General features: G+C 39.3%; 1 protein-coding gene and 1 long non-coding RNA gene across 2 annotated transcripts in view; one reads left to right on the forward strand and one right to left on the reverse strand.

Annotated features, from left to right (window-relative positions):
• The window catches only part of emilin2a (elastin microfibril interfacer 2a), a 39,624-nt gene extending 21,533 nt beyond the window's left edge, over window positions 1-18,091 (reverse strand). The window contains exons 1-4 of the mRNA XM_020929153.2: window positions 17,851-18,091; window positions 17,318-17,443; window positions 10,661-10,848; window positions 8,136-10,022 (exon numbers count right to left, since the gene is read on the reverse strand). Of these exons, the coding sequence (XP_020784812.1) occupies window positions 8,136-10,022; window positions 10,661-10,848; window positions 17,318-17,443; window positions 17,851-18,002 (2,353 nt within the window). The 5' untranslated portion in view covers window positions 18,003-18,091. The remainder of the gene's footprint in view (window positions 1-8,135; window positions 10,023-10,660; window positions 10,849-17,317; window positions 17,444-17,850) is intronic.
• LOC129408418 (uncharacterized) lies at window positions 5,791-12,712 on the forward strand. Its single transcript, XR_008631923.1, has 5 exons — window positions 5,791-6,076; window positions 9,871-10,039; window positions 10,169-10,211; window positions 10,756-10,820; window positions 11,446-12,712. It is a non-coding gene; the product is annotated as an uncharacterized LOC129408418 (long non-coding RNA).
• Window positions 18,092-18,237: the final 146 nt, after the last annotated feature.

Here is an 18,237-nt window from a genome sequence, read left to right on the forward strand (position 1 = left end):
ATTTTGCAGACTTATAATACTCTGCAAATGTTGTTGTCCAAAATGCAAGATATTTATTACATATCGCAAGTTTACCTCATATGGACTTTCCCATTTTGAAAAGCTGTAAAAGTCAGTACAAACTCCCCCACTGCCCCCCACTATTCAGCGTTATAATGCGTGCCAGGACTCTGTTGCATTGTTCCATGTAAGGTAATGGGATCGAATATCAACATTTTGCAATAACAGACCCACAGTATCTGGCAACAAATTTGAAAATGCCTTTGTGTTCTGTATTTTAGAAATCTTCCACCCCCCTTCGTCTCTTTGCTATCACATACATTGTGTTGGTCCGTGGCCCAGATCTGAGTGCAGAACAGGGAGGTGACCAGTGTCGGGGGGCCCAGCCATGACATCACATCTGGGGCAGAGCTTCCATCTGGTTCGGGGTGTGGGCTGGAGCTCTCCGGGCCTCTCCAGCAGTGACTCAGGGACTTAATGAAGACCAGACCAAAGTCTTTAGACTGAGGTCACTCAATGGGAATCTCTAGAGGTTGGTATGTGTGCAAAAGTATAGGAGGGACTGCAAGGGGTGGGGGGACGTGTATAGGCTGTGTACAATGGTTTCAAGGTTTGGGGTTTTTGTGGTTGTGGAGTGAAAAAGCTATGTCACGGTGAGAGAAAAAGGAGAGCTCACAACTCAACATGATCATAAAGGGAGTAGGAAAGATTGGGGGGCAGGTTATAGGCTGCAGCAATGAGGCATAAAACAGGAAAAATAAATCACCAAAGTGGTTCCACAAGGCCACACACTCGGATGTAAACAAACAGTTCGAGCCTGTATGCAAGTTCAAGAACTTTCAAATATTTCTATAGGTACAAGCAAATACTCAATTAAACGTGCTGTACCTGAACATGAACAAGAGCCGTGAGCTTTTCGCAACAGTGTGAGGTTTTGCCGCGATGGTACAGCTGACAACTACTAGCATTCTAACCAGCACTTCCTGATTATCGGCCGGTGAAACACTTTACAATTAGATGCCATTAAAGAAACAGGATCCACAGGCTGCCAGACCACTTTTAGACTGCATCAGTGACATAAAATCGTGGATGTAACGGAACTTTCTGCACCTCAACCAGGAAAAATCGGAAGTTATGGTTTGTGGCCCTAGCTCTCTAAATTCTTCTTTTCCTGTGGACCTGGGTTCACTAAATCATTTAGTGAAGCCAGCTGTTACAAACTTAGGTGTCAATATGAACCCTGATCTAAAATTTGATCGGCAAATTGGTGCTGTTGTAAAATGTAGTTTTTTTTCCAGCTAAGACAACTGGCCAAAATTAAGCCTTATTTTGTCAATGGAACACTTAAAAACTGTCATACATTCATTTGTGACGACTAGATTGGACTATTGTAATGCACTTTATGTTGGTGTCAGCCAAAATGCACTTCACAGTTTGCAATGGGTCCAAAACTCAGCGACTCGACTTTTAACTTGGAACATGGAAACACGAGTCTCGAGAGCATCTCACCTATTTTAGCCTCTCTATTGGCTCCTAGTGTCTTTTAGAGTTGATTTTAAAATTATTTTATTTACTTTTTAGTGTTTGCATGGCCTAGTGCCCTCCTACCTCACTGACCTGATCCACCCTTACGCCCCCTCTCGCACTCTCAGGTCAGCGGACCAGCTCCAACTTGATGTCTCAAAGATTAATGTCGACTGTGAAACCAGTTGCCATTAAAAATTAGACAGGCCGAGTCTGTACGTGTTTTTAAATCACTCCTAAAAATGCACCTTTTTTCATTTTCCTTTAACAAGTGACATGTACATTTCTTGTTGTGGATATTGTATTGTTTTCTATATTTTTAGTAGTTATATTGTGTTTGTATTGTGTATTGTGTTGTACTGCGATTGTCATTGTCTATCCTGTGTTTGTGTACAGCACTTTGGCCAGTTGTAAAGTTTTTAAAGCACTTTTATAAATAAACTTGGTATGGTAGGTGCAGACAGTACACAGACTTATCATGACTTACAAAAATGAAGTCTCTTTGGAAAATTCACTCAACTTTTCATTCTGATTATGTTGTTTATGTCTACTATTCACCCTAATTAGACTGCTTTGAGTAAACATAGACGAGCCCTCATTAAAACGTCTCCTTTGGGATAAATTAAGTTATTGATTGACTAGATTGCTTGTCTTGTAAGACTTGATAACAACATTGCGTTGATATACAGTATTTTCAAAACATTTTGGCCATCATCATCTTTTAAATTCAAAGTCCAAAATACCTAAAAGAGGAATTTTTAGATCTGCGTTAATCTGAGATGTTGCAGGAAGTTTCTGCTGTGGGCCTCTGCAGACAGCGCAGCTCAGACTCAGATTGAATGACAACGATCATGAGGCCCAGGACTGAACTCGTCTCCGCCCACTTTGGGAAATACCCCGTGGCCATTCGAGGTATCCGATCCTGCCCTCCCCGCTACCATGGCAACCTACCAGGCCCATTGCATTCTGGGGGATTATCTTCAGGAAGAGGTTTGTGTTTGCACAGATGTTAATCGGGCATAATAAACCCGTATGGATGAAATTTAAGGCGGTAGCTCTGTACATTGTGAGGATATAAGTAGCTTAAGGGACAGTTTCACAGACCATTTGTAACTGTGTGAATATCCGAGAGCTGTCACTGGGCTTAAAGGGTTACATTATATTATGTGAAGTACTATTAAAAACGTATCCATAGCCATAGTATTGTTTTATAGCCAACGTGAGCTACCATACGTGCTGTTAGGGCTCAGGGCTGTATGATTTGATCAAAACTATACTACCTGTCAAAAGTTTTAGAACACTTCTCTTTTTCCAGTTTTTTTTTTACTGGTTACTATTTACTGTTGGCCAAAAGATATTATAAACTTTTGATTCATGAAAGTGTCCACCCTTGGCAGATAAAACAGCTGAATACACTTGTGGCTCATTCTTTTCTACAAAAAATCTAATATTCTTCAGAAAGTTCCTCCCAAGTCTGTAGCAGAAGTTCCCATAAATGTGTGGCACTTGTAGGTTGCTTGGCTTTCACTCTTCTGTCCAGTTCATCTCAAAGCAGCTAGATGGGGTTTAAGTCTGGAGAGTGTGCTGGACACTCCATGTTTTCAAGCTTTACCATCTTGTTCTTTTTTCCTGAGGTTGTTTTGGACTTGAATCTTTTTTTTTTAATACCTCTGGCTGTTCAGTTCTTACCTTTGCACAATTTCAAGCTCTTCACTGGACTTGCACGACTTTTGAATTGCAATAAATAACTGGAAAAATTGGGGTGTTCTAAAACTTTTGACCGGTAGTGTATAATGGAAACTTAATAAAAGTTTTTGTTCATGAGATACAAAGGATTCATTTTAGTTTTGCAGTTCACATTTCAGTCTTCCCGCAGTGTTAAAGGTGCATTGTGTAACTTTTTGGAAGAAGGGCCGTCACCTTCTTGTTTCGATGGAAATGTCATTGCTCTGCCTGGAATGAGTATGACATTAAACAGATCTACTTTACATTTATTCAATTACAGGTGGATTTATTGCTCAAAAATACCCAAAAGAGCGAGGCTGCCACTAATTTGGCCTGGCTTTGTCTCCATGATGATAGAAAGGTTTAATGCCATACTGCGAAACAATCCAGACAAAGGATGGAGAAAAGCATTTGGCGGACCTTCCAGCAGAAAAATTACAAAATGCTGCTTTAATGCTTCTGATGCTCCCAGTCATTAGTTTGAATAAGTCGACAATGACATATTAGTTGACACAGAGACTACTCAAAACTCATTACGTAATTTATGTTGTACTTTTTTGCTTTAAAGTTAAACTAAACTGAAGCCTTCCTCTACCCCACTATAAAACATTTTTATTGTGCTGCCTGTTGATTTTGTACATTAATTTTAATAGGCATGATGCTAAGGGGCAGAACTATTTTTGATTAATGGCTGTACTTATTAAACCTCTTTCTATTGGCCTCAGGGGGTGACACTGAATGATTTAGTGGTTTGTATATTGTGTTTGACATAGAAAGCCCTTCTGGTCATTTTTCATAGCTCAGAGTGAGGCACAAAGCTGACCTTGTGCCCTCGAGCTTTGGCCCTCTGAGAATTGAACTCTGACAAGACAGACAAGACACTCACCGCTTCAGTAACAGAGGGACTTCGGGTGAGAAGTAGAGGGGAACTTGGTAAAAATATGATCTAACTGTTTGAATAACCTAATTTAAAGCATGAGATAACCACTTTCAACTACTGTTAAAGGTGCACCTTGCAACTGTTCTGGTAGAGGGTCCGACACCTGCTTGTCTCCATGGAGATGTTATTGCTTTTCCTGGAATGTTCCATGGTATGACTTTAAACATTGCCAGCTACTATTTATTCATTACAGGTGTTTCTATTGCTCAAAAAAAAAAAAAAAAAAAAAGTAAAAATAACACTAATAATACTACTACTAATAATTGTTTAGTATAGTTAATAATACTAATACTAATGCTACTACTACTACTAATACTAATACTACTACTACTACTAATAATAATAATAATAGTAAATAGTTCCTTCTGTGAATAGGCATGGCTCTCCACAGATCTAAAATGTAATGTAGTGTAATTCTGTTCTGTTTAGCTGTGCATACGACTGAAAGGTTTTCATTTTTCATTCCACACTCTTCTCTCTCATTTAATGTCTCTCTCTCTCTTTTTTTATTTTATGATGATTATTTATGTTTTGATTAGTTTGTATTGTGATTTTAATGTATTTCTTACTCTGCCTTGCCTTTTCTTGTAGCGCTGTAACCTGCTTATGTCCCTTGTGACAGGCAGGTTGAATCTATACTGTGGAACATTTTAGACAAAGCAATAACATTTCCACATTTCCACAATCACTTTGAGGACCATCTACCACCCAAGTTACCCAGTGGACCTTTAAGACATTACTTCCACAACTGTGAAGCTAAATTAAACTTGATGTTCTGAAAAGCAACATAAAATCTGTAAACAATTGTCAAAGCTGTGGTTGCCATTATGTTTAATTTTTAATGTGTTTACCATTCATTTCTCTAAAACCCTCATCCAGACTGTCTAAGGACCCAATTTGCTGTTCCAAAGTTATAGCTTCTGGCATTTGTTTATTTAGCACCAACGCAAAGAGCCTGCTTCAACCTGAATAAAACAATAGCAAACACAGACACTGAATTACCAATTTAAAATATAGTATGAGGCAGCACAACTTTCCACATTTCTCCAAGTGCCTTATAATAGTGTGGAGACATGCCATGGGCCTGTCACTTGGGTGTACTAATGGGGTATTTTGTCCTCTCTCCAACATTTAGCAGCTCAGTATTTGGGGTTTTATTGTGAACTTAGCTGTCACTGCTGCACACACCAGGTTCAGCAGGGGGTGCGCAAACAGATTCAACCTATGACAGAAAATAATACGTGTTGTGTGACTCAAAAAGAATGTCATATTTACGTTTACAGCTGCACTGTGTAAGTGGGTCTGCCACCTGCTTGTCTCCATGGATCTTGGTGCTTTGCCTGGAATGTTCTGTATAATGGCATTAAAATGTCTATGTTGTGTTCATTAAATTAAAGCGATTATAACCCAAAAATGCATTCTTAATCACCTCTACACAGATCTGAGAGATAATTTGACCTGGTGGCATCAACCAGCTTGACTCCATCGAGCTAGAAGAGAGAGAGAAGCCTGGAATACCTGAAGTAGTGCTTTGTTTCATTGACACAAGTTAAACACACAAACTCTGCCTATTTACACTGACCCCCCTCAACCTAACAAGCTGCACCTGATTGTGGGCTCTCTTCTCTCCTCTCCACCCTGCGACCACAACTTTGTCTGCTTCCTGTTTTTAATAAATATCTATTTTTGTACTATTTTTAAACATGTGTGGACTCCATCTTGTCTGAAGCCGGAGCCAGTTCGTGACACATGGGGACTTGCCCAAGATCAAAACCCACATTTTTGCTGAAGCTAAAGTTTTGTTTTGGCAAATGGGTGCTCGTGGTTGATCTTTGTCTGTATTCTTTGTCTGGTAGGTGATAAGGATCATCAGTTTAGCATACTTTGGTAAGTAGTGGAGTTAGCTTGTGCTAACTACTTATTATTTGGGAGTTCCACATGTTTATTTGGTGAAGCTTTAACTTTTTATTGCTCATTTTGTTTCCATTTACATTTGGTATGCTCAGTTAGGTCCAGTTTTATATGGAAGGTCTTTAGTTTGTCGTGACCATTTGTTTAGCCTTTTGTTTTGGAGTCTCCTCCCAGTAGGCTTATCCCACAGGTTCTGCATAGAGAGCCTGTGTGGTTTGGGTTTATGTGGCTGTCAGTGTGGCTGGAGCTATATGCTCGGGTTCACGTCCGTGGGGTCCTGAGGGTGGCTGAATAGCAAGAGCCTTTCAGTCCCACTGGTGCAGTGGTTCTCCACTGGTGATTAAAATTCTCCCACCAGTACAGCATGAAGACTAGGGTCCAGGTAGACGGTGGGTCTATTGGAGCTAGTGGGGGATGTGACTCAAGTGGTTTGGCTATTGTGTTGTGTTGTGGAAGTAATCCACTGTGTTTTTGAACTCCAAATAACTTCACTAGAATCATTTGGACAATTTCAGCTCTGGAATTGACTACTGCACAAAAAGTTAAAAGGTAGTGGTTAAGTTGAAAACTACTGCTTCATGACATTACAAGGTGGAAAAGAGCGTTTTCAACTTTGGAGAATAAGACAGACTAGACAGACTAATAATTACTCAATTACACATGTGATTGAAACAAAACACAACCCCAAGTATGTTTTTGACAAGGTAACCACATTATAATATGGCTTAAAGCTCACAAAAATCTATTTTGATAATATAGGACCTTTATTTTGTTTTAAAGATCACTTCAGTACACAATTTCCCCAAAAATCTCTCACTATACAAACAAGACATGATGAACTGCATGTTGTTTTACAGAATCCAAAGTCAAGGAGAATATAGATCTACAAAGCCATCCCTTAAATCCTAACATGCTTGGACTACAGAGGAGGACACTTTGGTGGTTGCTGTTTTATTCAGCGTGTGATTTCTGATGCTTTAGATGTGCATCCTGTCTCAGCTGTCTGCTCTCACCAAAGCCTGTCAGTGGAGGTACACACAGGTTGTTTTCATCTCTTTGTACAATTCGACAGAGAGCTACTCGCTGTGGAGAGTCCAGCTCAAAACATCGGGTAGATTTCAAGAAAAACAATCTGACCACGTCTCCGGACAAGAAAGGCACTGTGCGAAAACTAAATCGGACAAAAATGTGACTCCAAACCAGGAATGAACAGGAAATTCCTATAGGTCTTGTCTGTTATTTTGGTGGATGATGTAAACAGCTAAGATAGGAGTATGGTGGGGCAGTGGTTGTGAACTGGCTGACTGCGGTTTGATCCCATTTCATTGTGAGACATCTTTTACAAAGTTAGTTTTCAAAAAGATTTTTCAACAAATTAACAAGTTTAAATTAATTGTTTGGCTTTAACTAGGCTGAACAGTGACATTAATTGAATTTAATTTACACATAAAAAGCTGAGAATGTGTAGGATAGGAACTAGAGCACTACCACCTCAATCAAAACAGTTGATTAAAATGCATAGTATGGAGTTCTTTGTAAAAAAAAACAAAAAAAAAAAAAACACCTTAAGATATCAGTTAAAAATTATGTCAGCCTTAAAGGGGCACTATGTAAAGGGGGAGGGGGGGGGAATAGCCTGAAAAAGATTTTAGGCTCTCCACAGATTTGGCATGTAACTTTGCAACTATACTTATCCACGTGAAAATAGGTATGTTTAATGCCAAACAGTGGAACATTCCAGGTAAATAAATAACAGCTCCATGCAGACTAGCAACTACTGGAAAACTTTACACCTCTACCAACTGTGTGTGTAGAGTGAATGCAGTAAGAGGTAATCATGACAGAGATCAGTCCAAAGTCCAAACCAACAACTGACTCATCAGCGACCTTTCCTGAATATCTCCATGAGACAAAGGTTGTACTATTGACTATTGATTTAATTGGGTTTTATTGCTAAAAGTGACAAAAACCGCAACACGGTGTCGACAACTTCATAGATAACGGCACGTAATCAAAAATCAAAATGCATTCTTACCTGGCTCTCTAGCAGAGATGTCCTTTGACACATGTTTGGCCAGTGAAGATAGCTGTGTCTGGAGGCTCTGTATCGCCCTCTGCATTTCTGTTAGATCTGCTCCATGACTTCCATTATTCTTCACCATGTCTTTAAGCCCTAAAATAGTTTTCTCCAATCTCGCCTTCACATTTTGGATATTTTCCGAAAGCCCATCCAATCTTCCGCACATGTTTTCTAAGGCCGACACACGATTATTGACCGTTGAAAGATCATCTGTAACTTTTTGGTTGTTCCTCTCACATTGTTCGAGTCTAGATGTCACCTGACTAGTCAATGGATCTTGCCCAGTGACAGGAGTTGTGTCATAGTTTTGCCTTGTGATACTACTCTGACCCAAATGACAGCAGGTTGAATTCAATGCATGAATATCATGGTTATTTTTGTTAATTTTGTCACTCAAGCCAGTAACAACTCCAGCTAAACTCTTTACATTGTCTTGTAAGTTAAGCAGTCCCTTCTGGAAGTCCACCACCATCTTGTTGTGTCTTTCATTGCTAGATTGCTGCCTTCCGATTACCCCTTCTAGATCTTTGACTTGTTCCGTGTTGACATGTACCTTGCGACTTAGGTTGTCCAATTCATTTCTATAGCGCTGTAGATCCTTCATAAAGTGTGTGAAACCAGTAGGGGGCGCTGCCGAGGAGGAGGATTCACTTTCAGCATTGCCAGAACCCACACATCCCGAAACACAAATCTCCCCAATTGCATTGATCTTGTCATCCAAAGTTTGAATCAGTACCTTGTTGTTGTTGACTTGCGTGTTCATTTCGTCCATAGAATCTCCTATGAGTGATTTGTTGCTGATCTCCACTAGCATATTCGTGAACTCATTCTCCATATTGTTCACACGTTCGTCTATCAACTGTCGAATTGCGGTAGCTTCTTCCGTGATGGTTCGCGTCAACTTTTCCTCGATGTAAAAGCAATGCGTTTCGGCGTTTTGTTCTGTGATGTTGACCCGTGCCTCCAACTCCTCGATCAACGTGTAAACATCACTGCTTCCATCTTGGCTGGACAGGTGCGCCAGTTCGTTGTCAATACGTACATTCAGTATTCGGTGGGCCTCTGCTATACGATCGATCTCCCTCCACAAGGCTTTATGGTCTTTGTCCTCGTCTTTAGCTCCTTCAGTTTGCCTTTGTGTTCTTACGGGTCCATCGTTCGCGGCCAGCTCTAAACGCAGTGCTCGTATCTCCTTCCTCAGATCAGCCTCTTTAACTTCTACAAGCCTGCCTATAGTCGTAGCTTGATCGTCACAAGTCTTCTGCACTGTTTGGATCTTGTCGTAACATGAGACTTGAAGCTTCACCAACTGTTCTTCCATGTTTTGATTCAACTCTTTCTTGAGTTTGTCGAGTTTTCGGTCAATGTAAGTTTGGACCACATCTATTTCAGGTATAGATGGCGTTTGGGCTTGCGATGCGTCCATAAGAACACGTAGCTGCCCCTCATGGCTAGAAACGGTTCCTTTTAAATCTTCCAATGCATCGTCTTTGCTTTTTAAGGCGTTGTTCATATCATCCAACCTTGCAACTATCTTCTCTATCGCCTTATCCCCAACCAGTCCTCCTCTGTTGGTCTGGTGTCCATCCAAAACTGCAGGACTCTCCTCTTGCGTTGGCGTAGTGGAGTTTTCAGGTGGTCGCATGTTGTTGAATAATGTTACTAGCATTTTTTTGGTGTCGTCCTCCAGGTTAGTTTTCAGATTGTTGGTCAGTCCCGTCAGAGTGGACTGAAGATCCAGAACGGTTTGAGACAAACGCTGAACCTCATCCTCCAAATGACGAACCTTATCTGGACCACCATGTCTCGTCTCCTGCTGGCCTGTTTCCCTGCGCTCTGTCCCTGCAATAACACAAGAGGTTAGTGCTGAGACTTTTGAATGGAGACTAGTTATCACATACTATATTGTACTATGACTGATTTGGTATGAAAGGGCTCAGAACAATATTATTAGGACCAAATGGATTTTCTTGTCTTTTTTCTTTTAGATTTTACGAAGACTGGTTTCTACACGTATATACACAGCTGCAGGTGAAGACCATTTAGGCTGTCATCTGGGACTGTGTTGCCAGATAAAATTGTATCCATCAGTCCATTTATCATTTTGAGAAGTGCTCCCCTTTTACTTTAAGGAAAAACAAGCTTTTTTTGCTCCTAAATGCTGTGCTTTTAGGACTGTCCTATAAGAAACACATCAACTGAAATGAATTTGCACAGAATTGTTAAATAGTTTGGCAGGGTTTGCCTACATTTGGAACGAGATTAGGAAAGGACGGCAAGAAAAGTTGCAGACTATCAAAACATCTGTCTGTAAGCTGATAATTACAATTCAAGTCACGCAAGAAACCTTGTTATCCTAATTTCAATAGTATGCTCTTCCACTTGCGACGTGTTTTATCCAAGGAGTACAAAGAAGTGTTTTGGACATGCAGATTAACTGAAGACTATATAAATAAATACAATTGATTAAATGGTCTTACTCTGTGTATGCCTGGGGTATGCTGGGTTTTGTGGTATCAAAGCCTGGGTCCCTGGGTGAGTTGGTTGATTCATCACTGGCTTCATGTCTTTACAGTCTTGACCTGTGAAACCAGGGCAACATCTCCACTCCAGATCAGTCACTCTCTTGAAGGCAATCTTGTAAGTCGGTCGGAAACGTGTTACGTATCTGTAAATAATAAACAAAAAGAAACACATTTTTAAAGAAATATAGATAGATGGGGGCTATTGGCCTAGCTTTGGGCGTTGTCTTTTTTTGCTTCCATTGAATCTGCTTGGCTGTAAGTGAAATCTTTTCTTTCCAGAGATGAAAATCAACTTGTCAACTACAGTTTATATTTCACTTATTTATTTGCACTAGCAGAGAACTTCTTGTTTCTTTGTAACTGAGCTGAAGTGGGAGACCCATATAGTGATTGGTTGGATCCTTTCCTGATTTAACGAAATTGATCCTAATGTTTTTTTCTTTTTTTTGTGTGTGTGATTGTGTCAATTGTATCAAATATTGAAATTTTAGTATAGCAAAAACACTACCTTAGATTGCTGCTCCTTGTGACTGGATTGTAAAAATAAATATTGGAAAAAAAGTCTGAAAATCTATCTAGACAGCCACTTATTATTCAACATTTATATACTATAAAAGCAGACAGTTCACTTTTTTCTTGCATGTGGTTCGAGCTTGTCTTAAAATGCTCAAAGAAAGACACACGGTTTCTGGATCTATATGATGCAATAGATTTGTAAGCTTCTTTACTTTTCCCCGCAGCAAGAAAAACTTCACATCTTTCAGACCAAGGCACTCAGCTCCCACAGAAACAATAGATGACCTCACTTCCCTGTAGACCGCTGATGTCAAGAAAAACATCTGGAACCTGGAGGAATGAAACTACGCACATCTCAGTCTGATAGCACACAGCAATGGCTCAACAATCACAAAAAACGTCAAGCAGAACTGTGGGGAATTAATCAACAACTCGGATGTTCTATACACTATCACCAGCAATTTTCTGTAGAGTGTGACAAAAATGACGTGAACTTGTTAAATTTTCTTTGTAATGAAAATCAGAGAAAACGCCAGGGGAAAATCCGAACTAAACTTTGATATATTTGACACACCCATAAGATGAGTTATGAAAAATAAAATAATAATGAACCCGAACTAAAAAGACTGAGCACTAAGTAAGAATCAAAGAGTAGAGATGTGGGTCTGCCACCTGCTTTTCTCCATATATATATCATTATATTGCTATGAGAGGAATGTTCCACAGTATGGCATTTTAAACAAGTAATGCCACCAGCCAAGGTTAGCAGTCAGATCTGTGGAGAGGAGAGCCGGCTCGCAGAAAGAATGCATGTTTTAACAATAAAGACACCTATGATTAATGGCATGCTGTGGGACATTCTAGAAAAGAGCAGGTGATGGACCCTCCATTAGAATTGTTTATAGTCAGAACTGTTGCAAAAAGAGCTGATTAAAAAAAACAAATCAGCAACAACAAATCAGCTGACTAATGTAACAAAAACAAAATACTTGGGCCATATTATTAGAAATGACTCCTGTGATGATGATGATGTCATCCAGGGTCAGTGTTGCTAACTGTATTCACAGGTGAATATGCTGGAACGCAAATTCCACATGTGTACAACTGACATCAAAACTACTCTTTTTAGATCATACTGTACCCCACTGTATACAGCTCACCTATGATGTAATTACATCAAAGCAAAATATAAATACGATTAAGGTGGCATATAATGATGCTGCTAAAGACTCCAAGGTGGGAAAGTGCTAGTGCTTTGTTTGTGACTGTAAATATTCCCACGTTCGAGCTTCTAATGAGAAACCTCTTGTATAAATTTATGTGTAGGTTAACTGAATCAAGAAATGGAATTATAACGTGCTTGACTGATATTAAGGAATGTGACACCCAATATTATTCTGTCATCTGGATACGTCGGAAGAGCCAGCTATATGTATTTTAAGTCTATCGGACCTTACATCATTAGGTGTATGTGTGTGTGTGCTGCTGGGTTTATATATGAATGTAGTGTATTGTAGGTGTGTGTCCTTCTGTGTACACTTTGGACCCTGAGTCTGTAAATAAACTTATTTGTATATATATTGCTAACCACTAAATAAGTGATATTTTTGCACTTTTGTGAGTCATTTAATATTTACCTGATTGGATTCATTATTGGGATACTGCCAAAACATACTGAGTCATCTACCCCAAACTGGGCACAGTGGATAGGAGCAGAAGCCTCAGAGGTCTACACAGATACACATACACTCACACACAGACATACACGTACACACACACACTAGTCTGAATGTTCTTTAAAAATACTTTTGAACTGTACTGTAAATGTGAAAAGTGAAACTGTCTGGAGTCTTGATGCCAGTTTTACTTTGGTGCAGAAATCCTTGCTCCTCTGGTGACCCCGGACTTTCCAGGAATCACTCCCACAGCTCACCGACTGAATCCTTCACCACACATACCACACGCCATTCTCAAACGTGTGGTTCATCCAACTTAGAAATTATAACTGTATGCAACACAACAACTTACACGTACACTCTTCTGTTACTCACCAAATTACTACTGTACATACTAATTGCTTCTACCTCAGGACAAGCTCATCAAAATACTATGGATCTATTCGGATTTGAGCTAAAAATAAACATTAGTATGACAACTGATGATGTTTTAAAGTATATATGATTTAGTATATGCTTAGAAGACGGCTTTATTACAAAAACTAAACATTTCTTGCCAACTGCTACATTCTCGATAGTTGTTACTCATCAAATGCAGTCAGTTACCTCATGGCCAGCCGAGTCACAGATGCATTGTTTGGCAACTTCTTCTTACGTCATAAAAATAAATCATTATTCTTCCATGCAAGCGTGTGCGTCATTATAGACACCATAAAAGAATATTAGTAAAATTTTAAAAATCTTGTTCAGTAAATGCTAAGATGGATTTTGACATTCAACGGTTTTGTTTTCGGATTTGTTTATTTGTTGGCAAAATAAATAAGGTTTAACATTTTCAGAAAAAGGAAAAATGAGAAAATAAATAACCTTTTAGTTCCAAGCGCAGGAATTGTGTAAAATTGTGAGAATGAGCCAAAGACACTAAACCTGCTATTGTTTAAAAGGTCTCTGTGAATCAAGTAATTTTATAGTGTTTTTGGCTGATTTCACACACATATGAAAACTGAGGCAAACTTGGACTAAACCCGGATTGTAGCAGACCTAAACAGGGACTAGAAGAGGACAAAACCAAGTCTACAACTAGACTGAATAAAGATCATGGGAAATTGGAAGTTGAACATTACCTCGAAAATATATTTCAATTTAATTGTCCAACCCAAATTAGAAACTGCATGATTTACTTCACTAGACAAAAGAAATTCAATAAGAGACATGAACATCAGATTACACTACACTTCAAAGTTGTTACTAATCAAATCACTACAACAGACACTAATTAATTACAGTTACAGCACTGGAATAGTTTATGAGTATATGTTTTTGATTATAGACACTATTTAGTCTTGCATTGTACATAATGTCGTACAGCCAATAATATCTGGTTTATTTCACAATTAACCACAATAAATATTAAAATTAAAATGCCTTACAATCATCTAAATTATATAGAGAGCAGTGCTGTTCATTGGGACAAAGACAGAAGGGAGGCGAGCTTCTGGTTACGGCTTGAAATTCCTTTAGATTAGGTTTCCAAATTTCTTAACGGGCGGAGCATAGTTTATTATTCTTATGTGCAATAAGCAGTGAGGCAGTAAAAGTGAAAATGGTCATCAATTAAATGCAGTGCACGACCCATAAGCCGCATATCTGCAGTAAGTTATACTCAAATGAGACTTGTACAGGATTTATCATTTGGCTGGACTTGAACCAGATCCAAAGAAACTAAAGCCTGCATAGTAAAAAGAGAGAAATATGGGAACACTGTCTGATAATGTGTTTCTACTGTATAACCCAGGTTTTAAAATGGAGTTATCTTTACCTGACTAAAGGAGTGCTACATCAGGAGTTTACTGGTTCAAATAGAGGAGAAAAGTATTTGTATAGTCAAAAAAACGTATCAAAAACCAGGCATAACCATGTAATAAGCAAGTCGTCATAGTTATGCTTTACACTTGTGTTGTGTTTTGCTCTGTGGTGGTAAGTTCCTTCTGTAGCCATAGTTGCCCCTGGGTAGACCAAAGAAAGCTGGTCTGTCAGTTTGCAGCATCTGCTGCTCTGATCACTCGCTGCGGTTACATGCGCGCACAAAATCGGATTATGGAGTTATACGATTATTAAAATGACACGTAAACAGCAAAATCATCTGGTTTCTTTCTGATTATGGTCCCTCTGATTACACACATTAGATTTTCACATGTCATTTAAATCAACTTAAAGGTCCAGAAATCAGATAATAATCCTTTTATTGTGCATGTAACCACAGAAACTCACACACCACATTCATACTAACCAAAAAAGGTAAAGTATCTTGCCCAAGGACACAACAACAGTATGCTCTGATCTGAGTGGGGTATATGCCGCAAAACTACAGGCTGGTGGACACATGCTCTAACCACTTGAAAGATTGCTCCTCAAAACAAGACAAAATTACAAGCGCAAACTGTGACATCAAACTGGTTTTATTTCTATAATCAGCTCTGAAGACTAATCACCAAGGGCAGAACTACAAGAACTACATAGAGTTGATTCTATATCATGCATAAACATCAGACAAACGATGCCTCACCAGGACCAAAACAGGATTATATTGAACTATTATAAAATTCCAGCACCATAAGTACATACACCAGTTGAATTATTCCTTTATTCTGGACTTAAATGTTTAGCTTGAGTTGCCCTCATCCAGTCCAGTGCTGGCTTGGCTAAAACATGATTGGACATTGTTTACTGTGACCATGAACACACAGCTCCTCTCTCTCCAAATATCTTTCCTTTTTAGGACACGTGAATGAATAAGAAACCTTGAATATTAATTATATAAAGCATTAAATAATAGCTCGGTTTATTCAGCAGACAGGCTAAAATTGGTCGTACATTTTCCCAAGACGACAGACTGAATAATTTTATAAGAACTATGTCTTTTTTAATTGAATTTTGTAAAAAATCTTAAGATAACCTACCTAAAATAGAAGGTAGCCAACTTTTTATGTGTTCTGAAGTGAACACAAAATTCCAATGTAGGTGATTGCTTTTACTATTACTACTTCTATTACATATACTACCACTGCCCTTTCACTATACTACTGTTTGTACTGCAACTCCCACAACTACCACTTCTATTCACTCCCCAAATTTACAACACCCACATGACAATAAAGGTTAAACAAAACCACTGTATTTCCCCATTCACTTGTAATTTGCAGTAACTCATTTACTCGACCCTAAACCAGGACAATAGAAGTCCCTTATGTGGACCTAGCTTGTATTCAACATTGTAACTACAGCACTAAAATACAGATGGGTCGTCTTGTAGGGTGTGTTTTGGAAGTTGTAGGTTTTTGATGTGATATTGTGTCCTGCCAAGATATGTGTGCTCATTTGCTTAGAACTTGCCCAGAAAAATCAGTCACAACAGGTATTTTATTTTTGACTGGGGGTTGGGTTTCCAAAATGTAAGCCAAATAATGAAAAATAATGCATGTCAAGTATTTTTCATTCTTGGCATTCTGACTTTCGAATATTGGACTGGCCCCCTGGATAATTTGTTATAGAAAGTAGCCAACGTTTTTCTGCTTTTGGGGTTACTATAAGATGTGTTCTTTTGTTTAAGTTTGTGCAATAGAGTGATCTTTACACTAGATGCCCTGCCAAACAAGACCCAGTTCCGTTTATCCAAGCTTTGGGCTGAGATGAACACAAGTTGTAACTACTGGCCTAAAAATAGTTTATTACAGTAGATCAGGGGTCTCCAACTTGTAGCTCGGGAGCTACCAGTAGCTCTCCACCCCCCTCCAAGTAACTCTCCAAAGGATTTCTGAATTATACATACTGTGCTGAATGTCAAATTTGATGGACTACCATTGTCATTTTGATGCCATTTTGATGCCTTTGTGCACCAAAAAATGAATTAATATTTACGTTTTATATGTATCTAACTGCTCACCATCTAAAGCTTTCCTATGCTCAATTTCTTGTGATCGTTAAAATTAGTAGCTCTTTGGTATTTTCTTTTTGTAAAGATACTGAGATAAAAAAGTTTGGAGATCTCTGCTATAGATATTGTCAATGTGTGTAGTAGGGGTTCTAGTAGCTCTTTTTTTTCTAATGTTTGGGGTTTAATCTGTATTTCTTTACATTTCTGTCATCCCATCATCATATACAAGTATATGAGGAGTATTTGTGTCTGATAACAAGTAATTTAGGCCTTTCAATTGTTTTCACTGGCACACTCACTTTCCCATAAAAATGAAAAAAAAAATTGTTGATTTTGGAAACTTTGACTTTTCTCCTAACACATATACCATTCTCTTTTTGTTATTTTAGCTTCGACTGTCGGAGGAACACCGAATCTCTCCCATCCTTCCTCCTCCGATGCCCTCTTCACCTCTCCTCCGCCCTCTCCTCTCCCCGGGATACTCACGTGACTTGCGGCTGGCACTCGGGGCGGTAGTCTGGGCACCGGGGCATCGCGGGCTCTTGGTACGTCTCCACGCCACTTTGCACGGCGCAGCTCACGTTTTTCTGAACCACATAAGCGCACCAGTTTCTGAAGAACAGGATGTTTTAGGATTAGGAAGGAATTATAAAAGAAACTCAACGTACTTTTGCAATTTCTCAACTTTTGGGGGTCAGTGTTGTGGTTTTACGCAATCCGACAGTGCGTGTTTTCATCGCTAATTTGAGCTAACAACTGAAAATACGAGATTAGCTGATGTTAGATTTGACTAGTAATCACACATTCCTGTTTTTATCTGCAGCTAATCACCTCAAGGGGTTAAAATTAAACACTAGGCCGATAACGCAAACCGCTGCATGATAAAGAAACCAGAACAAAACTTTGGATTTGTTGATTTTAACGGGGCAGCAGCGCAACAATTACGCGCCACAGAGTGCAAAAGCTAAAATGCTAATTAATGCCAGATGACTAGCGGAAATGTAACGCTATATTCTTACCTGTTTCTGTGTCTGTGCACGGCTCCAGTGTATGCGCTTCCCTGGAAGAGGTCATAGGACGATGGCGAGCCGTAAGACAGCTCCAAGTTGAAAAGCAAAGTGAAAAGTGCCCAGCAACGCCACCCGTCCATCTCTCCATATCTGTAAGTCATGCTCCTAACAAATAACTTAAATATCTAACTATAAACACTAGCCTAGTTTGTTATTTTCGTGCGTACAGCGTTCACGTATACCCAGCACGCATCGCTCCACTCCACTGTGGGATACTTCAATAATAAGTTGAAGTTTGGGGAAGTCCACTCCACATCCAGAGTTAACTCCCTTAAAGAATGACGTCTGGGGCCAGCGCACTCCCTCCCTCCATCCCTCCCTCCTCCGCCTCCCACA

The sequence above is a fragment of the Boleophthalmus pectinirostris genome, unplaced genomic scaffold (genome assembly GCF_026225935.1).
Source record: "Boleophthalmus pectinirostris isolate CB_2022bp ecotype Guang Dong unplaced genomic scaffold, ASM2622593v1 HiC_scaffold_16, whole genome shotgun sequence".
Taxonomy (NCBI): domain Eukaryota; kingdom Metazoa; phylum Chordata; class Actinopteri; order Gobiiformes; family Gobiidae; genus Boleophthalmus; species Boleophthalmus pectinirostris.